Source organism: Trematomus bernacchii, unplaced genomic scaffold (genome assembly GCF_902827165.1).
Source record: "Trematomus bernacchii unplaced genomic scaffold, fTreBer1.1, whole genome shotgun sequence".
In the NCBI taxonomy this organism is placed as follows: Eukaryota; Metazoa; Chordata; class Actinopteri; order Perciformes; family Nototheniidae; genus Trematomus; species Trematomus bernacchii.
In genome coordinates, this window is record NW_022987942.1 from 1,360,508 (window position 1) to 1,386,138 (window position 25,631).

At 41.2% G+C, this 25,631-nt stretch overlaps 3 protein-coding genes across 4 annotated transcripts; 2 read left to right on the forward strand and 1 right to left on the reverse strand.

The window, feature by feature from the left end:
• rrp15 (ribosomal RNA processing 15 homolog) lies at positions 1-5,951 on the reverse strand. The gene is made up of 5 exons (XM_034115677.1): positions 5,845-5,951; positions 4,650-4,990; positions 3,676-3,773; positions 3,401-3,590; positions 1-584 (listed from the first exon to the last, which is right to left on the reverse strand). The coding sequence occupies exons 1-5, from the start codon at positions 5,879-5,881 to the stop codon at positions 441-443; spliced, it is 810 nt and encodes a 269-aa protein (XP_033971568.1). The 5' UTR covers positions 5,882-5,951; the 3' UTR covers positions 1-440.
• A 1,017-nt stretch (positions 5,952-6,968) lies between these two features.
• Positions 6,969-11,077, forward strand: LOC117470797. Its single transcript, XM_034115674.1, has 2 exons — positions 6,969-7,062; positions 9,318-11,077. Exons 1-2 carry the CDS (start codon positions 7,044-7,046, stop codon positions 10,805-10,807), a joined length of 1,509 nt encoding a protein of 502 aa, XP_033971565.1. The 5' UTR covers positions 6,969-7,043; the 3' UTR covers positions 10,808-11,077.
• Positions 11,078-14,336: 3,259 nt separating this feature from the next.
• Positions 14,337-25,184, forward strand: LOC117470771 (alpha-N-acetylgalactosaminidase-like). Of its 2 annotated transcripts, none has more exons than XM_034115645.1 (9): positions 14,337-14,452; positions 14,879-15,035; positions 16,271-16,411; positions 21,379-21,590; positions 21,701-21,795; positions 22,064-22,225; positions 22,546-22,743; positions 24,178-24,312; positions 24,776-25,184. In XM_034115645.1, exons 2-9 carry the CDS (start codon positions 14,881-14,883, stop codon positions 24,968-24,970), a joined length of 1,293 nt encoding a protein of 430 aa, XP_033971536.1. In that variant the 5' UTR covers positions 14,337-14,452; positions 14,879-14,880; the 3' UTR covers positions 24,971-25,184. The 2 variants fall into 2 exon arrangements, with proteins under 2 accessions (XP_033971536.1, XP_033971535.1); XM_034115644.1 differs by having other exon boundaries at positions 14,338-14,452; positions 24,172-24,312.
• The last annotated feature ends 447 nt before the right edge of the window (positions 25,185-25,631 follow it).

A 25,631-nucleotide genomic window follows, 5' to 3' on the forward strand; every position in this document is an offset into this window, starting at 1 on the left:
GACACATGAACTCGCTGTTTATTTAACCAGCACTCTACAAAACACTCATATTTACAGAGTTTACAGAACACAGGTAATTCATAAAAAATGATTATGTAGATGATGATGTAAATGGAAGCAAACTGATGCCGAGTATGATGGAGGGCAGGAGCTCCACATGGCAAGGAGCTTCTCTCAGTTCCCTGTCACATCCTGTTCCCATGTATCAGTTATTGTCCCTCAGAGTGTTGTACTGTCACTCATCATTCCCCTCTCTGCACAACATATTGAGCAACAAACATCATAGTGTGAGAGGCCATACAAATATTTGCGTGTTTATACAGTCAGTATAAACACATTCCAGGTTTTCTCTCTGTGCAGTCCACACACACACTGACAGGAGGGGTCAGGGTCTCTGATCCACACACATGTCCCTGAAGGCATCACAGCCTGCAGTCCTTTCAGTCTGAGTCACTGTCCTCCCCCCCTGCTCCTTGGTTTGTATCGGCCTCCTCTCCCTCACTGTCTTTGTCCCAGTCTTTCATGGTGGCTCCCATCATGAAGTCGTCTGTGAGGACGCTCCAGGCGGGCTTCTCCTCTGCAGCCTGCACACACAAACAAAAACATGGTTTATTATATGCTTCTAGCTGTGCCTTGTCCCACCGATGCCTTCATGAGGCAACAGCGACACCTTGAGTGCACTCAGTGGGCAGTAAATGCAGTCAGTTTATGAATCAGGGTTTAGAATGTTTTAATGTTTTTTTAAATGAAATTATGATTAATTTACTTTTGCAAACAATAAAGCAATCCGGCAGCTGGCAGATATTTACTGCAGGATATGTGTTGGACACAGACTGTATATGGTTGGACACTGTGACACATAGAACTTGTTAGGGATGCTCCGATCAGGGTTTTTGGGACTGATCACCGGAATCAGAATCGGTCGTTACCGATCCGATCACAGGGTGGGTGGGGGCTATGGGGATCTTCCATTTAAAGTGTGGTATTGTGAATTGTGTAGCAGAGTTTCCGTTAGCTGGTAATTATCGGACTATGACCGGTAATATATGCTGATGTTTAAAACTCAGTTAATGGGGATCATTTTTATATTGCTTCAGTTTATATATACGGATCAAAAAGTTCAGATTAATTTTTCAATAAATGATGCACTTCCATAAACAACAAACAACATAATTATTACATTCAAATGAAGTACATTATTCAAGTTGACATTAACTTTGGATAATAACACGGGAGAAATGAGCGGAAGCGCTCTCTTTTCCTCTCTCCCTCGACAGCCTGTCAGTATCTCATGCAGCTCACTGATCCAGTAATGAGCGACCCGACAGTGAAGAATAAACATATTTATAACTAGTTTAGCTTGTTCCAGAGGTAGATAAAATAGCTAAGTGTGTTAGGTCTAACTCTTAGTGTGTTTTGCTCCGCTCACCGGTCCGTCACAGCGGGTGGAGCTGCAGGATTTCTGCTTCACACACACGTTGCATACCGCTATTTTATTGTCATTTTCGGACACCTTAAAGAACTGCCAGACTAGTGAAGCCATTTTGGCGAGCTTGTTTTGCCGCGCACAGAGAAAAGTGTCATGTATTTCACGTCATCTGATCGGCCTTTATAGAGAGCACACACACTATATAAGACCAACACATTTGCCGTGAAATAGGAATGCAACTTATTTTTAACCTCTCAAAGAACCAAAATCAAGAACCAATATAAACTGAACTCGATAGGCAGAACCAAAAGTGTAACCATATATCTAAAATCCTACAGGGTTCTTACACCTTTTCCAAAGTCAAATTCAAGCACTTTTCAAGCATTTCCAAGGTGCATTTTCAAGCATCTTACAGCTGTTGTAATTTACATATTTATATACACATACTTATACTCAAATGATTATTTCCCTACCTCACATTAAATCAGATGTTCTTTATGCTATAAACAACCAAATGTGTGTTTCATAATAGCATTCTACATGAGGATGAAAAATTAAAAATGTTAGAAAAGAAAACTAAGTTTAATATTTCAAAATGAGTGACCCATCTGTACGTAGACTGGGCATCCCATATAACCTGGCTGAGCCAATATAAAACAATCAGCCAAATAACTTTTCAATATATTATTGATTACTATTTTTGAGGTACTTTTAGGTTGGCAGTAAACACAAGTCAGAGGTAAATGGTGTACTTTGACTCCACTACATGTATTTAATACCTTTAGTTACTTTACAGATGTGGATGAATGATGTGAAATATAATCAAGTGTTAAATCAGACTTTAGTTCCACCTGGAGTAAATTCACAAGCTACTCTGTAGTATACAAAGTCATTCAAACTAGCTGCAACTTTACCAGCTTTGATAACACTTTCATGATCAATCATTATAAAACATATCATATACAATTATTAGGGATGCTCCGATCGCCAATTTTGGAGCCGATCGCCGGAATCAGTATCGGCCGATACCGATATCGCTCTCTTTTCCTCTCTCCCCCTCTCTCTCTCTCCTGACAGCCCGTCAGTATCTCCTGCAGCTCACTGATCCAGTAATGAGCGACCCGACAGTGAAGAATAAATATATTTATAACTAGTTTAGCTTGTTCCAGAGGTAGATCAAATAGCTAAGTGTGTTAGGTCTAACTCTTAATGTGTGTTCTGCTCCGCTCACCGGTCCGTCACAGCGGGTGGAGCTGCAGGATTTCAGCTTCACACACACGTTGCATACCGCTATTTTATTGTCATTTTCGGACACTTAAAATACTGCCAGACTAGTGAAGCCATTTTGGCGAGCTTGTTTTGCCGCGCACAGAGAAAAGTGTCATGTATTTTACATGCAACGATAGCCTAATCTAAAATGCTCTCCTATGGCGTACCTTTCGTGTGGTGTGTGGCTCGTCCGCGCAGACTCTCGCATCGTTATTGTTGCACACTTTGCAGGAGGCTACTCTTGGGCTTCGCTTGACCCTCGTCTTAGCCATGGCTTGTATTTGTCTTCTGCTAGCCAACGCTCGTTGAAATGGCAACCTCCTGGCATACTGTCATCTATCACTCTCATCAGAATGCCCAGGTCACACGCTTAACAAAAACACTTGCCGGTCACGCACATTGCGCGGGAAGGCCGGAGCGGAGCTGTTTTATGTAAAAGCGAAGCAATTAAGCGCGCTCCGACTTCTTTATTTTCTTTTAATCTAAAAAGCGAATTAAAGCATTTACAATTTCAAGCACTTTATCCCAAATTCAAGCACCATTCCCAAAATTCAAGCACTTTTCAAACCTTGAAAACACCTCGTACAATTTCAAGCATTTTCAAGGATTTCCAGCACCCATACGCACCCTGATCCTAACAATACCCAACCCTAACATGTAACTCTCATAAGGAACACGTGGACAGGACATCAGTGAACTCACCGCCTCCTTTTCAGCCTTGACAGCTGATCCGCTGCCTCCGTCCGTCCTCCTCAGCACGTCGATGAAGTCTTTCTTGGAGACGGACGACAGCAGCTTGGCCTTCTTCCTCTCCGAGCCTCCCACTTCCTTCACCTTGGTATCTATCGTCTTCTGGTGTTTCCTCACAGCGTTGAACAGCTGCACCACCCCTCTGAGCACGAGAACACACTGGAGTCAGGAATTCAACTTGCTTTCTGAGAATGTTTAACAAAGCCTCAGAGAAAAAGAGTCCTCACCTGGTAGAGATCCTCTGCATAGCTCTCTCATTCTCTCGGTCCTTCACCAGGTCCGGCTTCTCCCTACTCAAATTCTCCCACGCTCTCTTCTTGTCCACCTGATGGTCACAAAAACAAACTCACAATTAGTTCCACAAACTTGTCATATTGTGAAAAACACAAAACGCCTGCAGCTAGTGCAGAACGCAGCTGCACGTCTTCTCACTGGCCATAAAAAGCGTCACCACATCACCCCAATTCTGGCCTCACTGCACTGGCTTCCAATTCGGTTCCGAATTGATTCAAAACGTCTTTTATTTGTTTTCAAAGCCCTAAATGGGCTGGCTCCGGCTTATATAGCCAAACTCCTCCATCGCTACACCCCAGCCAGAGCATTAAGGTCGGTTGACCAGCTGCTGCTGATAGTGACCAAGACCAGGCTCAAAACCCGAGGTCACCGAGCCTTCGCAGCAGCTGGCCCTAGGCTCTGCAAGGCGCTATCAATCAAATTAAAATCCGTTAACCCTGCCATCTTTGTGACAAGTTGCAGAATACTCTCTTTGAGGAACACAAACAGACGGTGCAAAACATGCTGCAAGTTACTTGAAAGTAAGGGTCAGTGTTCTAATATTTCAAAATTACATGTGGACTCCAGATTTTGTTCATCATTATTTAAAACATAAACATTGGAAACTGCCATCGTTGCATCCTTAGATTAGACACAATGAATTCAGAGCAGTAGGATCTAAATGTGGCACAGAGTTCTGGTTCGTAAGGGCGAAGTTTGTGTGGATACACTTACAACATTTCATTTATGACAATAAAATCAAAATGTGTTCATAATAGGAGCAAATCATAAAGAGCCATAGGGTGACTCAGCATTCAGGCAGACACGGACCCTTGGACTTATTTCATTAAAATAATTCAGATGTTAGTAATGGGATGACAGAATAAACAGACAACATGAAGGAGTTTTAAAATGTGCGCCCTGATACCTGTTTCCTTCTCTCCAGCAGCTCCTTTTTCTCCTTCTCCTTCATCTTGTCCAGCTCCTTGTTCTTCACCAGGATGATGCTTTTTGTCTCCGGGGTCTTCTTCCCCAGGATCTTTGCCATGGCCTCTGCCCACCCGGCATTGGCGTTTCCGTCACCTCCTTCCTCACCCTCTCCTCCTTCCTCATCCTCATCTCCATCCTCGTCTTCATCCTCTGCCTCGTCCCCGTCTTGGTCATTTTCTCCTCCATCACTCTCTCCATCATCTGAGCCTTCATCATTGCTCCCTTCTTCAGAATCACTCTGCTCCTCGTTTTCCTCTGACTCAGGCTGTGCATCGTCCGCTGAGGACACAAAAAATACACATTATTATTACTGCGACAGCTATCACTACACTGATACTAGAATATCTTTAGTGCAGGTAAAATAATTAATGTATTAGATTACTGTATCAAATACCCCAGCGCCGTGTTTTCTTATATATTGAGCGGTGCTACAGCATTTATTTATTTCGTTACATTTGGCCTAATTTAGAAACCCAATGTATACATTGTTCTTGATAGTTTGCTTTAAAGAAAACCCCTTAAAAAAGGCCCATGACACTCAAACATGTGAAACTTCGGCTTAATATAAGTGAAATATTATGTCTGTTGTCTAGCACTCAAACCTAACCCTAAAATCAACAGCTACATTTAAAGTGAAACTAAAGTTGCAGTGCTACTTTGCGATGTCAACATTTATCAGAAAAGCATCCAAACCATAAGGGTTTTCTGACAACTGTAACAACGTGTATTGTAAGAGTATGGAAAGAGGTTTGTTGTGAGTGATTGTAATGCAAGTGTAAGTGAATGTGAACAGCATTAGTTTACGTTAATGGTATTCAATAAACTCTTTCTCCTGTGACAGACAGGTTTTTTTAGCTAGTCTGAAACACACTACACAGTGCTGTTTTTCCTTTTTAATAACAACAAATATCATTGAGCACAGCTTCAGTTCTATTTAAACTGGGTAGCTAACCAACAGAAACTGGGCTAATGCTAAGCTAGCTGTGCAGCATGTTTGCTTCTAACACACAGTAGAGCTAATGAAGTTACGTCAGCTAGCTACTATCTTTATAACATTAACATAAAGTGTGAAAAACACCCCTTGTCCTAGTTTTGAGACGCAACAATATTAAACTGTATAGAAAAAAACCTACCAGACAACTGCACATGTGTTTTCACCAGAGCTGCCATCGTGGAGTTACACTGAAACGGGTCCGTAGAGCACCACTAGCAAACAGCGAAGGTTCCGCACATGAACCGATAAGGTGCATTACTGCCACCTACTGGGTTGGGGTGGGGACCAACCCAGTAGGTGTACAACTCTACTAAATTATTAATATATAAATAACCAATTAAAATAAATAACAACATTTTGGTAAAAATATTACTATCTTGCCCTGCTTAATTTTTTATTTTAAAATGTTTTAATTGTCTCCCTAACCCAATGTCCAAGACATGTTTAAGACTTCCTGATGTCTTTCTTTAATGTTTTTGTATTTGTTTTAGATAGTATAGAATAGATAGTAGTGCTGAATGGCATGCTCCACTAAATTATCCACCTGACAGTGCTCACATAATCCTGAGTGATGTTATTAAATGCAGTGTTTTATTTAGTCTCATATATTGAAGATGCTTTTTATTTCCTGTATCCCAATTATGTTGCCACACTTAATGATATTATTTTGCTTCAGATTTACTGTCTAATGTCCAGGATGTCATCTTGTTTGTTTTGACTACTTGGCTAATGTATCCACAATTTCATTTCAATGAATCTCTCTGTGAGCTGGTATCCACATAAATAATATTACAGTATTCTTATTCCTGACTTATTGTTATGCTTCCATCTTCTTTCTCACTACCCCATATAAAATATCCTGTTTGACCCTTTCTCTCTCTCAAAAAGGTAGAAGAACCTTGGTAGTCGAAAGTCGATATTAAGAAAGCCCTTTATTATTTGCCCAGTAATGCATCCTTAACTGCTTAGTATATGTAGCGGCAGTTTGATGCAAGTTTCATTTTGTATCAAACCACACACCTACTGTATATACTTTAACATGTTCTATCCTTGTATTGTATTTACTACTTGGCCTTAGGCTACACCTCTCACACACTAGTTATTCAGATCCCACACAGGACACAATAAAACCAATGTGCAGATACCATACACACACTTGTCATGTTGTAATCACTTGGGATCACCTGGAGGAGGGATACAGAAAGGCAGACCGGTAGTGGGTGTGTCCTGTATGTGCTGCTGTCCTATAAACAGGGGAAAAGAAGCACCTTCAATTGTATTTCCTGACTACCAGGAGAAAGCCTGGCATTACTACAGTCTACTGCCCACCAGAACAACATGGCACGGATTAAATTGGGTAAAGACATGTCCACTTTCCATATCTGCATTTTCTCTGTATCTCTGTGTTGATGACTGGACGTTGCTTTGCATGTGTGGTTGGTCGATTCACTAGTGTAAACTATGCTTAACAAAACACAATTAGCAGTGTAAAATTCCTCCTTTTTCTACATGCTAAGAAAATAGAAAAGAACTATTTGAATGTCTTTGGGGTGTTAAAATAATAAAATTAAATATATTACAGTAGCTTTTCTATTGTTCTTTATTTATATCTTTACTATCCCAGTCATAGCTTAAAAGTAGCAAGTGTTGGAGTCATTCAAAGTGCGAACAGATAGGAATCATAGCAGCATGCGTCTCTGCTGAACCTGATCAACCAGTCTCTCTCTCTCTCTGACTGGAGGCTGGTCACGCATTACAGACACACAGTGGCTTCACTCACTAACACACCTCAACAGAATGTCATCTAAGTCATTGGTTACTGGTACATTTTAAGGTAGAAATATAATTTATGCTTTTCTATATCATTAAAACATTAGAAAGTAAACCTTTCCTCTCATTTGAGAAAAAAATTCAAATAAAACAACATGTTATATATAGTTATGTTAAATCTTAAAGAGGCCCTATTATGCTTTTGGGGGGTTTTCCCTTTCCTGTAGAGTGTTATACACGTTTTGTAAATGGTCTGCAAAAGCTAAAAAAACAAAGTTCATCCCCGGAGGGAGTTTCTCTCTTTTCATTTCTCCCCTGCCTGAAACGCCACCATTGGACTCCTTTGTTTGCTTCTGTAACATCACTTTGTAACACTCACACTTTTCCAATCACAATGGGACCTGCCGTTGGTGCTCGAGGCTCTGGTCACAGAACCATTTGAGCCTCTGGAGCTCTCCTCCCTGAAGGCGCTGTCATTAAAAACAGCATTGCTGCTGGCCCTGACTTCGGCCAAGAGAGTGTCCGAACTGACCACTCTGTCGGTGCACCCGAGTTGCCTGTGGATCCGGGGTGACCGTAGCGGGGCGACACTCAGACCGAACCCCTCCTTTGTTCCCAAGAACTTAAGGAGTGCGTTCAGGTCAAGGACTATACAGCTAGACGGCTTTAGTCTTCCACCCCATATTGGGGACAGGGAGGCTAAACTGCACCTCCTCTGCCCGGTACGTGCGCTGACATGTTATGTAGGGCACACGGCTGTCATTAGGCGCACTGAACAGCTGTTTGTGTGCTTTGGGGGGGGGGGTGTGGCCGGTAAAGCTCTGTCCAAGAAACGCCTGGCAGGATGGCTCTGTGAGTGCATTGCACATGTGCTCTATCAGCCAAGTAAACTGCGGCCCCGACTCCTCCACGGTCATGGCCGAGGGAGGAGAGGTTGCGGTGCAGTGGCTGCTAACCAAAAAGCCGGTCAGGGGCAGTGTGATGGGTTGTTGGACGACAGGGCGTGTATCCATCAGGGCTCCACCCACTGTACCCATAGAGTCCAGTAGAGGGCTCCAGAGCCACTATTTCAAGTATACTACGTCATCGAGTGGCGCCGAATGCTGGGCATTTAACATGCATTTAAACAGTTCTTCGGCGCCACTCGATGACGTAGTATACTTGAAATAGTGGCTCTGCAGCAGGTATACTCGACATTGAGAAACGGCCCCTGTCTGTCCTATGCTGCTCGCTGAAGAGGGTGTAGGATGACGGGCGGGAGGCGAGGCCGCCTTATATACTGTGGGCCTGCGCGCGCACTCAGGTAGACCCGCCCCCGGGGGCCGGCTACGTTTATAGATTTCTCAGTAGGTGAACGCTCGCATAGTGAGGTCAAGGGCAGTACCCATAGAGTCCAGTAGAGGGCTCCGCCTCTGCTTATATAACTAGGGTTACAATACGTAACCCATCGTTTCAGACAGTGGGTGAAAAGAGGTGCTGCAGCACAGGCAGTATGAGGAAAATAAAGAGCTTTTGAACATTAAAGCATGGAAACATGTCACAGTAGGAACAAAATACAAATATGAACATGAAAATGTACACTATTTACTATTCAAAACATTTTAACCAATTTTGTACATTCTGCACTCCATATATATATTGAAATGTTTTAGATTTTTATGATGTCTCGCGGACTGTACAAAATAAAAAGTAATTCACTTCATTAAGCAAAAAAGAAATCAATGAAAAAAACTAAACTTTTATCAAACATTATCCATAAAACCAAAAAAAACAAAGTTCTTTCTATCTATCACATTGCACAGAACTCCCTCTTCGACTACCTTTGTTGTTGTCATGTTTCAGGATCGAGGAGCCCTTTAATGGAGGCGGCTGTCGGGTTTGCACTGGGAGCAGTGGGAGGATGCATTCTGGGAGTGACAGAGGACCCAGTGGACCAGACCCTGACTGTGATGACTGCAGCCGCTCCCCTGAAACCACTGATGGACGAGGTCAGGACTGTAGGAGCTCTGGGGCTGGGGACCCTGATGGGGGCCACAGCACTGACCACAGCGATGACCTCAGTAGTAGCTGGTGTGATTCTGTCTGCAGTGTTAGCTTCAGTGTTTGTGGCCACCAGGAGCTGCGGCCCCACCCTCAAGGACTCTGCTGGCCTGTGGATCTCCGCAGGAGTCGCTGGGGCCTTCGGGACCACTCTTAGCGGAGCCACGCTGGGGATCTCTATTGAATGGATTGTGAAGAACTATGGCATGGTGGGCCTTCTGTTTGCGCTATGTCTATTCAACATGCTCAAACCCCCCCTGCACTATATATTTAAGATCCTCTGGCAGCAGGGAGAGGCCTGCTGCACTCTGGGTTCTATATTCTTGGACAAGGGGAGGGAACAGGTGGATTTAACAGACTTGGAAAACAGAAACAGAGTGGCTGTGCAGATAGAGCAGAGGATCCTGATGGTGGAGAACGGAGGCAGCATGACGGATCACAGGAAAACATGGGCCACTGAGCAGAGGCAGAGAGAGGAGATAGAGAGAAAGAAAATGGAAAGTCAAGAAGCAGAGATGGAACAGAGAACCATCCATGAGTGGATCAACACTGTGTTGGTGAAATACGTGGACTTTCTGGCTTTCTCTGGGATACCAATGACGGTGATTGCCGTGGTGACATCCGGATTCGGGGTGTTTGGTTACGGAGGACACCCATCCGTGTTTATAGTGCTTTTGGTTTTGGTTGCAGTCATAGCCTACGTCCTGATGAAATCTACGGACTTTAAGTTCTGGATGTTGATAGGCTGTATGGGGATGGTTGCTACATTCGTCGTCGCCATACTAACGCTACACGCCGGGCAGGTGGTGGTAACAGCGGCCATGAAGCTGCCACAGGCGGAGCAGAAGCAGTCCAGAGAAAAAATCAGTGCTCGTGTGAATCAGCAGTCCTCTTTAGAAGCTTTGAACGCAGCTTTCTTCGTGGCTAAATTATGCCAGTTGGGTTTGGGGGCTACAGTGGGAGGTCCGCTGGTGAGACGAGCAGCAGGAGAGGTGAAGGTAATAGTGGGGGCAGCTTTAGTGGCGGGGGTTTTACTGGCCGGGGTGGAGGTTTTAACCCCGATTCTAGGAGAAGGGGGAAAAGCAGGGGCGCTGCTGGGGGTGGTGGGGGCAGCGGGGGTGTCTGTGGGGGCAGCGGCGGCTGTAGCTGGAAGGTGGTCCTCATGGGCAGGAACTTTAGGAACTATAGCAGGGCTGGTGTTAGGAGCATTAGTATTGGGGAAATGGCACATTGTCAACATCGGCCTGCAGGTGCCTGTGGCCTACGTCTTTGCTATGACCAATCCTTTTTAACACATTAAAAAACCAAAGGTCTGCTGTGAAAATTGTCAATGCACTATAAGTTACCAGTGTGTCATTTTCACTACTTGCCTTTTTACTTTAGGTACTCTACTGTAAAGGATAACTTTTTGCTTAGTTCTTCCAGAATCCAATGTGCCGAGCCAAACGAACACTGAAAGTGCTATAAAATGTTGACTTTGCTTGTTATAGATTTTTCCTGTGGGCTATGGAGCTCCGTTGTAGTGCAAAAACTATTAAAAAACATCAATGAGCCTCACTGTTGCACTGGGAGAATTGTTTCTTAATTACCATGAACACACACACTGGGACAACCCACACACACCCTCCTACTGCACCAAGAACTCACAAGAGCACCAAATGTGGATTGTTCCAAAATCTGTAAAAAGTCCCCCAGTAACGTTTGTAACAAACTACAGATTAACATCTGTTTAATAACGTCTGACCTTTTTTTAATTTAAATTCAACTTTGAACTCAGAAAGTATTGACAGACGCACATTTAATAATTTGAAAAATATAGAATAACAACAGGCCAGTCCTTTAAAGGTCCCCTATTATACTGTTTTTCATCAATATATTATAGGCCTCAGATATATACAAACATGTCTCTGAAGTGTTTGGCTCGAAATACCAAACAGATCATGCATTGTAGCATCCAATAATCCCCTCTGTTTCAGCCCTGTTTCAAAAGTGCTGATTCTCTGTCTTTTACTTTAGATAAAAATCTAAACACCCCTCTGCGAGATATTTGGTTAAAAAGAACAAAATGGTGCTCTAGGAGGAGATTCAGGTGATAAGATCGGGGGGTGTTACCTTGGTTGGTTATTGGCTAATGGTTACACAAGCTAAAAAATCGTTATGACATCAAAATCTGATCAGCTCATTTTCAGACATGTTTTTATATAAATGGATCAGGACAAAAAGTGAGCAAATCTTTTTTCCTGAAACTTTCAGAATCTCTTTACAGAGAGGACGCATGTTTATGTATAAAAGACGTGAAAAAGTGGATTTTGCACAATAGGTGACCTTTAAAGCTAAAATACATTCATTTATAGCCAATACATTTGCAATAATACATCTTCAAATCCTTCACTATAGAGCTTTTTAACTTTCTTGACAGATATGTCTCTTACAAAGGTTAACGGTTCAATTCCATATATCTAAATCCTGCCCTTTAGCACATACTGATAGCACATACATGATGTTTTTGAATACCTGTGTAGCTTATGACAGATGAGTTAGATCCACTCATGTAACTACTAAGTTGAAACCATAATAGTTGGAGCCTGTATTAAAGACCTGTGTCTGTCGGACAAAGAAAGTTGTAAAATAATATTTTATTTTCATTTCATTGAGTCTAGGGGCACCACAGAACTGTAGCTTCTGGACAACATTTTTCTGGATGTGAACCCAGGGACTGTGTGGAGATGTCTTCCCGGATCAGGATGGGTTTCTCATGGTCGTCCTCAGAGTACATTTACCGAGTGTTTTTGTTGATTGCTATCTGCAAACATTAAATTTGACTGTAACTTGAGATTTTAGTTCAAATGATTTCTAACATCGTAGTTTTACTAGGAATGTGCTGGTATTTATATTTTATAGATCTGTATTCTGATCTGTTTTATAATTGTTAGTGAGATAGAAACTAAGTAATTGTATATTGATTGTAATGTGTGTACCCAGCTAGACATTTTTGGTTCTAAAAACATTCTGAGAATGTTATCATTCACTGTTCTAGGAATGTTTTCAGCAGGTTTTTTTTTTGTTTCCAGAATGTTCTTCTGAAAGGGAGGATAACGTTCTCTAAAAACATTCTTAAAATGTTTGGTGATAACTTTAAGATGTTTTTGATAACATTGTTCGAACATTATGCCCTACTATTCTTAAAACGTTTTCAGCTGGACGTTTTATTTTGGTTCCCAGAATGTTCTTCTGAAAAGTAGGATAACTTTCTCTAAAAACATTCTAAAAATGCTTGGCAATAACCTTTTTTAAATGTTTTTGATAACATTGTTAGAACATTATGCCCTACCATTCTTAAAACGTTTTCAGCTGCAAGTTAGATTTTATGTTGCCAGAATGTTATTATTTTAGAGTAGGATAACGTGCTTTATCGTTCCGATTTATCAGAAGTCTTTTCTTTTTTTTAAAAATGCGACCAGCAGCTAGTACAAGTCACTGTCGGTGTCACATGTACTAGAGGGGACCCAGAATCAGACATTTATTTATTAGAAAAGGGGAGCTGGGAGTGGAGGTTGGTTGGTTGGCACAGATACAGACGTAGAGACAGATAGGGACGAGCGGGAAAGACTTGGCCCTCTGTGGGCCAAGAGTAGCACGCATGTCTTATTGTTGTTTTCATTTTAAGTGGAGCCATGAAAAATGAGAATTGCCTCAGGAATGCAAGCTTTGTTTCTATGAGCATGGTCAAGTGGAGACCACATCCATAAAACTAGTCAAGATGACCCTATAGCCCGTGCAGAATGGAGTCCAATTTATTACTTTTCCCAGTACATTGACTACAAAGTCTTTGAAGATCTGGAAAGATTCACCAAAAACCAAACTAGTTTTTTAGTCACCAAATAAACAGCAATGTTCAGATCAATTACTTATTCATGTTTAAATAAAGGTGAATGTATTCTTGTATTAATATCACTCTATAACCATAATACGTTACATAGTTTATCTGTTAATTTTGGCTGTCTTTTCAAACTAAAATGGTCTTGACGTCCTCTACAGTGGACATACTGTAAAATAAAAAAATTAAATTAAATAAAAAAAGTCTAAATTGCAAGATGTTTTTTTGACCCTAAATAGGTAGAAAAAAAAGAAAGAAAAGAAGATTGGACTTTAAAGGAAAAAACTTTTTTCCCCCTCGGTTCCCAGGAGGATAAACTGTCTGTGCAAATTAAATACATTCTCTCATATGAAATGCATGGGAGTTATTTGAAATAAATGGCATATTAAGACAAGTAATCACATGTGAATGCTGCAAAACCTGTTTTTCCAGGTGAACGGACGCATGTCTGCACCTCCAGCTACAGGGGAGGAAAAGGAAAACCCAACTGTAATATACAAAGGAATTTAATCCTCACTATCTCCTGTGTCGTCTGAAGAGAAAATAAATTAATAAAGTTACTGATAAAATTATCTTTAAATGTTCCCAACAAACCTCTTTCTCAGTTTAGAGTGTCATGTGTTATTAAAGTATATACATATTAACTTGATGAAAAGCATGGACTTTATGGTCACTTTTTTGTGAGAAGTCCCTTAGAAAGCACTGATATTTAATTTCAACCATTGATATTAAATAATTAAAGCAACACCTGCATCATACTGACTGCAGGATACATGTAATATAAAGGAAAAATACAAATTACAAATGATTAAAAAACAACAAAAGTATGGAAAGTAAAACAATATGCAACATATGCCTCCACAACACTAGTGTAAGCCTGTTTCCTGTTCTATCATGTGACATTGAGCAGTCACATGACACTTAGCTCACCTTACCAGGAAGAGATAAGCGTTGCAGCTCAGGGGAAAATCCAGGAAGTAGAGAGAGCAGTCATATGCTGCAGCAACAAAACACACACACGGAGAGTTCACAACAGCAAGCTGAAGCTTCAGCTACACAGGTAGGACCATGTTATTTCAAACATGGCTTTTCAGAAGTGTAAATAATTGTGTGTTTGTGTGTACATATAAAAAAAAAGGTTCAAGACAAAAACGTACACTGTATATGATAACCTATATGCAACACTGAATGTAGTTGAACTTAACGTTGATTAGAAATCGCAAAATAACCTGCAGTGTCAGTTAATGCCTAAGTCATGAAAGCAGATAAAATGTGATTTGATGCTAAAGCACTGAAAGTGGTCAAGCTGTCAATTCTGAACATTCTGCACAAAAGGAACAAAAAAACAGTAAAACTCACAATGAAATGTATCAAAAACACTACCATAGATCATTACTACCTTGTCAAAAAAACAACATGTATTGTGTATTCTGTGTGTGAGTAAATGTTCAAATCTGTAATTTGCACATTTTACATTTTTTTTTAGAAATGGGGCCCTTAGCGGTAACTCAGCTCCTTGCCCTGATCTCACTGACCGTTGCCCTGGACAACGGATTGCTAAAGACTCCACCAATGGGATGGATGGCCTGGGAACGCTTTCGCTGTGATATCGCCTGTAAAGAGGACCCAAAAAACTGCATCAGGTGTGATCAAAAGGGACATGTCTGGATTACTCCAGATATTCTGAGAAAATATATTGAAGGCTTTATCACCAACAAGATAAATGACTGAAGTACACACCAATAAATGTCCTCCAATTAGTAAGAGTGCTAAAGTTTTGAAAATGAACATAGTACATTATGACATAACTTTGCTGTTGAAGCAGTTTATTTTGAACGCTTGAACATCTTTCTCAGAATGACAGCCGAGCAAGTATCTGAAAAGTTACACACAGATTAAGTAATTGACAATCAATTTAAATCTGATTCTAAATGTAAATGATGGACAATGTTTTAGTTATGAACCAAATATGTACAGCATAGGAAAATTGTGTTTTGCAAATGAATTGGTGTGACAAAAAATCTTTTAAACAAGTTCATACAGATATTACTAAGCCAATTTCCTCCTGGAAATTGCAACGTGAAATATGTATAAAGTGTGTTAAACCAAGAAATCCAGGAACAGTAAAACATATTTGTGTCTGTGCCTCTTTGTTAAAACCTGTTAAGCCCCGAGCCTGTTTTTCAGGTTTCAGGCTCGAAAATGACATGCCCAAAACAAATGACTACAACTTAACTTCTAAAAGGATTATATGAATAATTTATTTTATCAAAGCAAGGTTACATCTGTGAGTTGGATGTAGAAGTGTCAGAATCAATATAGATTTTTCTCAGTCAGAGTAAATCCAGATGGAACATAGCAAAAAAAGGTAAATTCTTACCTCCGCCTAAAGAAAAAACATTATTTATAGTGAAAACCACCCTTGAATGATGGGATGGTAGACTAAAAGCTTTAGGAATCCAAAGTATAACATATAATAAGTACCCTGTATCAAGATTGAGGCAAAACAAGTGAAATTTGACCTTTTTAGAGAGGTTTAGCAAAAAAAAAGTCCAGGCGGAATAAGCTTTCGGCACATTTGGGCACATCTGGTTCCATCAGTGCCATTTGACCTTTTTCAGGTACCAGACTATAAAAATGGTGTATTACATTGAATTATCACCATAGGTATTCATTCCATCCAAAGAAAAATAATTAAAATTAAAAGATTAAATAAAAAAATAAAAATATTTTTTTTAATTTAATTTGTGAAAAAAAAGTTACTGTGGAAAAATGTCCTTAATGAATGGCCAACTTTTAACTAAACTAATTAAACCTTCCACCATATTCAGTTGAAATCTGTAAAAATCTTCCTTTTCTCTGTCCATGGTGTCCACAGCGAGGGTCTGTTCAGAGACATGGCTGACCGGCTGTCTGAGGATGGCTGGAAGGAGCTGGGCTATGAGTATGTAATCATAGACGACTGCTGGATGTCCAGGCTGAGAGACAAACAAGGGAGGCTGCAACCTGAACCCTCCAGGTTGGTCTACTTTTTTCTATTGGAGATTAAGCATGTCTGTGTTTCATCTAGTATTACAAAAGACCGAATCGGCCATCCCAATTGGGGCTTTTGATGTAGTTAACAGGTCCACATCCTAGCCACATCTTGAAGCCAAACTGAGGGCTCTGACCAAAGAATGGGATGCGAGCTTGATCCTCCACTGGGAGACACCTCGTTCTTCATCTAGCCTGCGGACAGTTTCTGACCAGTCTTGCTTACTTGAGCTTCCTTTCAAAGACCTCTTCAAGACGATCTTCCAATTGGACTGTAAGCTTGAGGAGCACAGCTTGCTTCTTGACAAACTGCATTTATAAAGCACTTTTCCAGTCCTTGCCCCCCTCAAAATGCTTTACATATACAAGTCTGCAGACACCATTGGCCATGCCATTAGGCGCTTTCACACCGGAGTACTTTTCCCAGGAATAGTTCCGATAGTTCCTGGGATTTTGCGTTCACACCAAAAATATCTGGAACAAGAACTTTTTTTTGCGAACCTTTTCACCCCTTTTTAGTCCCTGCTAGAGAGCAGGGACTTTCCTGGGGAGAAAAAGGTTCCAATTTATGATTGGCTGGGCGAATTGCAAACCACGGCCCGTAAAACTCTGAAAAGTTTTTGTGAAGCCGCCATTTTATTTGCTTGCATTAGCATTATTAGCATTAGCCCAGCGCACCAACGGAGAGAGACTAACTTATGGCAACACAAAAGAAAACATGGGAGCGGTGGAGTGATGAGGAGGTGTCGGCGCTTCTGGCGATTTACTCGGAAGGCTTCAGTACCAGTATGTTCCCAGCAGCTTCTACTGAAGCCAGTCCCCAACTCCGGGGACTGGCAGTATACGCCGTGAAGTTGTTTGCGGCCTGCCAGTAAACCCAAAGCAGAAGAAGAAGAAGAAGAAGAAGAAGAAGTGACGTCAGCGGCTCCCTTAGGGACTTATTCCGGTGTGAACGCGATTTATATCTATCTATCTATCTATCTAAACACATCCTCAGAATGTTGCAGAGAAAACGTGCCTTTATCACATTAAAGGAATGTTTTATAAAAAACTTTCTGTCATCTCAGGCCTCAATAACCTCCTGAAAACATTATCCGAATGTTGCTTTGAAAATATTCTTCTTTTGTTAACATGTAACATTGAGGGAATGTTTTATAAAGAACATCTGTAATGTGTTACCTCAACAACGTCCAAAAAACATCCTTAGAATGTTGCAGGCAAAACGTTCCACCTTTGTTAACATATCACATTAAAGGTGGGGTATGTAATTTTGGAGAAACCGGCTCGAGATCGCTAGAATTTGAAAATACACAACCGGAGAAAATCTGCCACTTCCTTATAGAGCCCCTCCTCCAACACACACGAACGCGCACATGACCAATGAGGGCACGAGATAAGTTTGTGCACAGATGGAAGGCTGACAGGCAGGTAGGCCATCCAGTTATTTTAGCCGGGCCGGCTAAAATGATTGGTCATGCTTTTTACAGTATTACGGCTTCCACAGATGACATTTTTTTATGGATTTTTTGTCAAAGCACTTAAGATATTCATTGCTATCGGGATGTTAAGAGCATTCCATGGAATATAACAAAAAGTGTATCTCGAGCCGGTTTCTCAAACTTACCTACCCTACCTTTAAACCTTATAGGAACATTATTTGAAATAATAAACATCCTCAAAAGGTTCTTTGAACATCAGATTCAAACGTTTCTTTAAAGGGCCCATGTCATGGCCATTTCCACTGATCATAATGACATTGTTGAGGTATACTAAAATAGATTTATACTGTGCAATTTTCCAAACTCACATTGGTTTCGCATACAGCATCTCTGTAAAGTATGTGTATTCAGCAGTATTCACTCTCTCCACTAAACGACTCGTTGGAGCTCTTGCCCCCCCCCTCCCTGTGAGCCTAGTGTGCTCCGATTGGTCAGCTCGGCCACTCTGTTCTGATTAGTCAACCACCAGAGAGGCTCCGCCCATGTCTAACAGTGCTTTTTTCGGCTTGCTCTCGGAACATCAGTCTTATCATGGCGTCGGTACAGCCGTATATTTTATACGCTAACTAACCGAACTGTACCTACAACTGTTGTTATAGAAGAGTAAGTTATTTTTACCTGTAATAAACTACTACTGTTTGATGAGAAATCAAATCATAGTTTGCTATATATGAATGATATGTTATAGGAGCAAATAATTCAGGGAAGAAAGGATAGGCCTACTAAGTATTTCCATCAAACTTTATTTTTAGAAATGTACAAAATGAACATAAATATACATATATACACGGTATATCATCCATTCCTCCCCGTTGTCGGCATCTTGCCTATCGCAGCCGGGGCTTTTTAGGACGAGGCCTCAGTGTGGTAGTCCCGTCCCCGTCATGTATTTTCCGCCAGGATCTGGCAGGACGAAATCAAATGCAAATCACAAAATATTAGAGAAACTTAGTTGTTTTAGATTCGTTAGTAGTAGTTGTGGTAGGAGTGTGGATCTATCTAATCCATCTATCTAATAAACACAGTAAGCTTGCCAGCTAATATGCTAACCTAGCTTTCTTGTTTACCTTGTTAGCAAACACGATATGAACGTTAGCTCGGAGGTACGGCAACTATAATGGAGTGTAATAAAACTACTATGAACAAAAGCTAGTGGTTCATATTAGGCTAGCAATAACGTGTTTATAATTGCAATCTTATACGGGTAGTCTGCTACGTTCGGTCATTCATTGTAACTGGCATGAATACGATGTTTCCCGCTAGCATGTATAGCTAGCCTCGTTAGCTATACATGCTATCAGCGTCGGAGGAAAGCCAACTGTAATGTACCGTCCTTTGGGGGTCTGTGAACGGGCAAAGAGAGGGGATTTCCCCGTTGTCTCTGCTGGAAGTGTGAGATAAACCGAGTCCCCATTTCAGGGACACCTCTTGGAGGTCTCTAGGCCGTCCTTTGGGGGTCTGTGAGCGGGCAAAGAGAGGGGATTTCCCCGTTGTCTCTGCTGGAAGTGTGAAATAAAGAGTCCCCATTTCAGGGACACCTCTTGGAGGTCTCTAGGCCGTCCTTTGGGGGTCTGTGAGCGGGCAAAGAGAGGGGATTTCCCCGTTGTCTCTCCTGGAAGTGTGAAATAAACGTAGTTGTTTGATGTTCGTCAGCTTGCCAGCTGGATTACAATGCTAATCTACGTTTGCTAGTTGTTCAGTTGTTCAATATGCTATACTATACTATGAACAACATATAGTGGTTCATATTAGGCTATCAAGCACATGTTTACAATTGCAATCTTATATGGGTAGTCTGCTACATTCATTGTAGCTGGCATAAAAACAATGTTTTTCCGAGCAACCTCATGTCTAGCTCTTAGTAGCCTTGTTGTTTAGCTCGGTAGCATACACGCTCGGAACGCCAGCTATAATGTAATTACGTTTCGCGACTGACCGTACGGTAAATCACCTGGAGTATACTGTCTATGAGTATTTTGTGTGTGAATGCAGACATTCTCCTACTATGAGATACATGTATGTAAGGCCATCTGCTGATATTAGAGTTGATATGGAAACGCTAGCAACTTAGTTAGCACAGTTAGCACTGGCTTAGCAGTCCGAAACATGTTTACACATTTAAACAGTCGTGGTAGATACCTTGTTTGATAAATACACAAATAACAATGCAAACTTACAGGTTGTGTACCCGAATCTTCCCCTGCTCCAAACGGTCCAAACAAACTAGGAATAGCATCGTCCTTCAGTTTCAAATGCTGTGCATATCCGGCCTCAAACTGGGCAATGTTTTGGAAGCTTTCGTCTGTGAAATGCCGCGCACACAGTAACGTTCTTCGAACCTCTGAAGGAACAGTGTTAAAAAGACATTTCAACCACTGACTTCGTCGTGGTTCTTCCGTCGGTAGGACAAACAGCTCAGATTTCTCCTCACATTTCAGGAAACAGGTCCTTGGCATTGGCATGACTGGATCGATTGTGAACTGAACCAGAGCTTCCAACAGTAAATGTTAGGCTGGCAGAGGGTGCGGCCAGCGCCGCTGGGTGTGGCCATAGCTCTTCGGGATTGGTCCATTTCGTCATGCGGTACCCGGAACTAAATGGAAGACTCAAATGGGCAGTGACGTATCTCCAACGAGGCGTTTTGGGGAGGTATTTTCTGTGTTAGAGTTTTACTCGCTACAGGGTGTACTTTGAGGGTTTTGACTCTGCACACCGTTTACATGCATAAAAACCTTCATAACACACAAGGGGACGGGTAATAACCGGAAAAGCATGACATGGGCCCTTTAAAACATTATTAGAACCTGTAGGTAACGTTAGCCAAAGTTGTGAGAAAGTTCCCTGCTAGCTGGGATGCCCAAGGACACACCAAATCAGTATTTTGACTGCAGATACTGGGGATCTACCTCCTAAACCAAAGTAATCCCATAACAAGTATAAGGGCAACGCCCGGTGGAAGGGTGGTGGCTGTGATATGGTTCGGAAACTTCAATATGTGCTCAAGGTCAACCAGCAGTTGCCAGAGGTCACGTTGCCTGCAGATGTTCTTGTTGCGGCTTTCGGCTCCTACCCAGCACTGATAAAGGTGATGGTATGCTTGGAAGATTTGGCCCACTTTGCCAACTCAACTTCTGCACTGATTGCTTCAGGAATCGTCTTCAGGACCTGACTATCGTCCTTCACCAAGTGCCTTTGGGCAGCAGCTTAGGATGTGCTTCAGGGTTCCTCACTTGGAGCACAGTGGGCTTGGTGACTCATGTGTGCAGAATAGATGGGCTTCAAAGCACATTATATTTAAAACTGGCACAATATGGCAATATTACCTAGCAGGAAGTAAGCTATTCTGGTTACTTTGCTTATATTGGATTTGCAAAATGTTGCCTTGATTGTACACTACATGATCAGCTTCCATTGTTCAATAAAATGTACAATGTGAGTGCTTGCTTTCTTCCAGGTTCCCAGGGGGCATAGCAAAACTGGCTAAGTACATCCATGACCGTGGACTGAAGCTGGGAATCTATGCAGACATGGGCACTCACACATGTATGGGATACCCTGGCACCACGCTGGATAAAATCAATATTGATGCCCAGACCTTTGCTAGCTGGGGGGTAGACTATCTGAAGTTTGACGGCTGTTCCTCAAATGCTGTAGAACAAATGCTAGGTAAGAGCATACTAACCTATTGAATAGCATTGACCGAAATCTTTGAAAACCTTAAAAGTACAGAAGCCACAAGAGATCGTACACTAAGCAAGTGTTTTCTTGTGTCACAGGCTACCCTCTGATGTCCAAGGCTTTAAATGCTACAGGCAGACCTATGGCATACTCCTGTAGTTGGCCTGTCTATGTAGGAGGCCTTCCCCCTAATGTGAGTGTCATTCCAATGATGGTCAACTCAAGCTGTGGGGTCACTTGGACTTGAATAGAACCATGACAATGTTCTGACAAAGACGCGCTAAAGGCAGTTGCTGCACTTAAACTATAGAATGAAAAACAAACAAAAAATGTAAACTTTACTCACTGTTCTTGATCAAATGATAAGCATTGGTATAGGTTTTTCATCATTCTTTAGGAAAATGCACAATATATTTTTGTGCACAGCTTTAAAGTAAATTATACTTCCTTGGTCCTACCAGGTCAACTACACTTTCCTTGGTGACATTTGTCACTTGTGGAGGAATTACTATGATATCCAGGACTCATGGGACAGTGTGCTTAGTATTGTTGAGTGGTTCTCCAACAACCAGGATGATCTGCAGCCGGCTGCGGGGCCTGGACGGTGGAATGACCCTGACATGGTATGATGGGTTTGTTTTCATTATTGATCTTACAAAACTGATAATGAGGCAATATATCCTGGAATATGTTCCACTGTGTAGGCCTTTTAACCACAGAAAGATGTTGCTTTTAAAAATTGAAGATGGTGCTTTTCAAAATGCTGTTGAAGTCAAGTCTTGTGTCGTACGTAAAACAAGGCTAAAACAATGAATGCATTCACAGATGAGTTTACTGCCTTGTGGCCGAAATGTTAATGACCAAACCACTCTTTTCCTTTTTTGCTCTTCTTTGCCTTACTGTATTGTTGTTCTCTCTTTATGCCTCTGATATCTGTCCTCAGCTCATCATTGGAAACTTTGGTCTCAGTGTGGACCAGGCCCGCTCTCAGATGGCTCTGTGGGCTATAATGGCTGCACCTCTCATCATGTCCAATGACCTTCGAAACCTGGACAACAGCGCCAGGACCATCCTGCAAAACAAAATGGCTATTGCAATAAACCAGGACCCCATGGGAATCCAGGGAAGACGCCTATTGCAGGTCATTATCATTATTGAGACAGATCGGATTATATATAATGACAAGGCTTAGTAAGGAATAATGTGCAGAAGGGCGGTCTTTAATGAAAAAAGACCACTGTGATCCTGACACGAAGGGGTTGGTGTTCTTATTTCATTAATGATCGCCCTTCTGCACATTATCCCGCTTATTACACTGCTACATACTAATGAATCCGACAATTTTAATCCCAATGTTGATTAAAAATGATTTAATGGATTTCAAAATGATCATATTACAGCTGAGAAAAATTGTGTACCAACGGCTGGAACTGTGGCAACAGCAAAGTAACTTAAAGTGGACCTATCATGCTATAGTTGAATAATATAGTGTAGGACCATACCTATATAAGGCATATTTATACTTTTTTTTTTTTCAAAATACCAAACAGATCATGCATTTTAGCCATGCCTCATTTCGCTCAATTTGAAAATGTTTAGCTCTGTTTTTGCAAGGGCTGATTCTGTGAGAACAGCACCACCTACAGGCCTGGCATATGTACTACAGCGTCTCCAGCGCTTTCGAACGGCAATGGCCGTGGCTGTCTCCTCCTGATTGGTGGAGTTGTAGAGAGGGTTGTGTTTTCTGACACTTGGTGAGTTCCCTGGAACACCGGGGACACATATTCATGTATAAAAGACGTGCATTTTGCATGATAGGTCCCCTTTAAAATAACAGCCGCACTGATCGAGGTTTTCTGTAACTGTCCAAGTCTGTTCACATTTTCTTTCAATTAACTAGTCTTTAAACACTGCAGGAGCCCATACTTAGTGTTAGTGTTTACTTCCTGTCTTTTTTCTTCTGCTGTTCCCTTTGGTGTTTACTTCCTGTCTGTCTTCTTCTGCTGTTACCTTTAGTGTTTACTTCCTGTCTGTCTTCTTTTGTTGATTTCTCTGACGTCCAGCTCTCTGTCTTTTAACAACTTAACTTCTCTTGCGCTCTTTTTCTTTTCTATACTGGATACAGTTTAGCCATCATGAATCCAAAATTCCGTGCTCACCAAAATATTCATTAATATTCCTTGGTGTTGTCTGATGGAGAAAAGGAATGTTTGTTGTCGACAGTTGATGTTAAATAGACCGGACATCTTTCTGCGCATTGATATGCCGGCCCATTCTGTAGACCCTTGATCTTTCTTAGCCCCCGTTGGTTCTCCTTAGCAGTGGTATGTTAGTGAAAATTAAGAACACTTGAATGTCCAAATTGAAATTCGGAATCGAGTATTCAACTAAGCCGTATAATAAGGTATAATACACAGTTCACAATAATACATAATGATGTAGAACAACAAAAGGTGGGAGGACTTTTAGGGATTTGGAGTCAAAGTTTGGCACCCACAAAAATCAACCAGGGAGTCTTGTCTAAGAAACAGGTTCAGATGTTATATTTTCTGTGTGTGTTGTCACACAGGAGAAGAGTCATGTTGAGGTTTACTGGAGGCCTCTGTCTCAGTCAGCCAGTGCCCTCGTGTTCCTGAGTCGACGGACAGACATGCCCTACCTCTACCACAGCTCTCTGGGTAAACTCAGCTACGATGCTGGCAACTATGAGGTTCGTACACCCTTTCATGTCTTATCCTGTGTATCATATTTGTCCTGAAATAATTTGTTCTCTATTATCTCTATTTAAAAAAAAAAGAAAAATAGTTTATTATTTTTCTTTTTTGGAAAATTATGATAGTTCATTCATTTTGCAGAAATATGGAGAAATCCTTTGGCATTTGTAGGCAAACATGTATATATGTGCAGTAAAGATTCTCCCACTCTTTTTGGAAGTTATAATTTTTAAATGTTGCATTTTGTTGAGAAATATTGTATAGATTATTTTACTCTTTATCGTTGTTTTTGTGTCTCTAAGCTGTTTGCAATAGTGACATTTCTCATTGGATTAACCACGTACTATTATCTGTTTATAGTGGTTCAACAATGATTTGGTGAAATATATGAAATATATAACAATCCAAATATAAGTTATATTTTCCATTTCAGCTCTAAATATCTTCTCTTGTTTTTAGGCCTATGATGTGTTTACTGGCGCAACAGTGACGGGTCTGAACGCCACCACAGAGTTTACCTTCTCCATCAACCCCTCGGGTGTAGTCATGTGGTACGTGTACCCCCAAAAAGCATCCAAACAGACGAAGATGCTCAGGAAAACCTCAAAACTCACATGGCAAAAAACTGTACCGAAGCATAGGATTGTGTTATGAAGTAACTGCTGTAAATGCTAATCTCAAATTGTATGGAATAATTGGAATGCTGAAAGTCTCAAACAAAGCATTTTCAGCTTAATTTGGTTTATGGAATAGATATTCTGCGGCACTGATTTTAATGACACCAAACATAATCATTTTGAATTCTGTCATATTTTTGTATTGTTTAGAAGTGCCTTTTTCTTCAATTGAATAAACATGTACTATTTTTCGTTGTTGGTGATATTTCTAACAGGAAGTAGCCTCAAGTAGTTTTTATTTTATTTAGATAAACTGTGACACTACCAGGTTGCCTAAACAAACAGATTTGATGATTTATATAAAAATGCACATTTATTATTATTTTAAATTGTTGCTGGACACAAATTATGTTTACAAATGTAAACAGTAATAATACTGTAAATATAGCAAAAACAAGGGCGGATACACATCCTGACCAGTGATGTCTTTTATGTCAGTACAGACATTTTTCAAGTTTTAACATGGTAGTTTTATATCACCGTCTCTGCTAAGCTGCGGATCCTGCTCTGCAGCCCCAGCTGGGCTCCTGGGGCTCTCCGTGCCCTGGGATCGGCTGAGGCAGAGGAAGTGGTCCATGTCCACCCACGTCTTTCCCACACAGACCCTTTTTAGTCCGCCTGGGGTCAGTGTGGGTCAG

What these genes read in the sequence shown, in the direction of transcription:
- rrp15 (XM_034115677.1), bottom strand. Translation starts at nt 5,881, where the DNA reads ATGGCAGCTCTGGTGAAAACACATGTGCAGTTGTCTG. An exon ending in AACACATGTGCAGTTGTCTG is followed by an intron (nt 4,991 to 5,844) that starts GTAGGTTTTTTT and finishes TTGTGTCCTCAG; the next exon opens with CGGACGATGCACAGCCTGAG. An exon ending in ATGCAGAGGATCTCTACCAG is followed by an intron (nt 3,591 to 3,675) that starts GTGAGGACTCTT and finishes TCTCGTGCTCAG; the next exon opens with AGGGGTGGTGCAGCTGTTCA.
- LOC117470771 (XM_034115644.1), top strand. Translation starts at nt 14,881, where the DNA reads ATGGGGCCCTTAGCGGTAACTCAGCTCCTTGCCCTGATCTCACTGACC. An exon ending in TGCTGTAGAACAAATGCTAG is followed by an intron (nt 21,591 to 21,700) that starts GTAAGAGCATAC and finishes CTTGTGTCACAG; the next exon opens with GCTACCCTCTGATGTCCAAG. An exon ending in ACGATGCTGGCAACTATGAG is followed by an intron (nt 24,313 to 24,775) that starts GTTCGTACACCC and finishes TCTTGTTTTTAG; the next exon opens with GCCTATGATGTGTTTACTGG.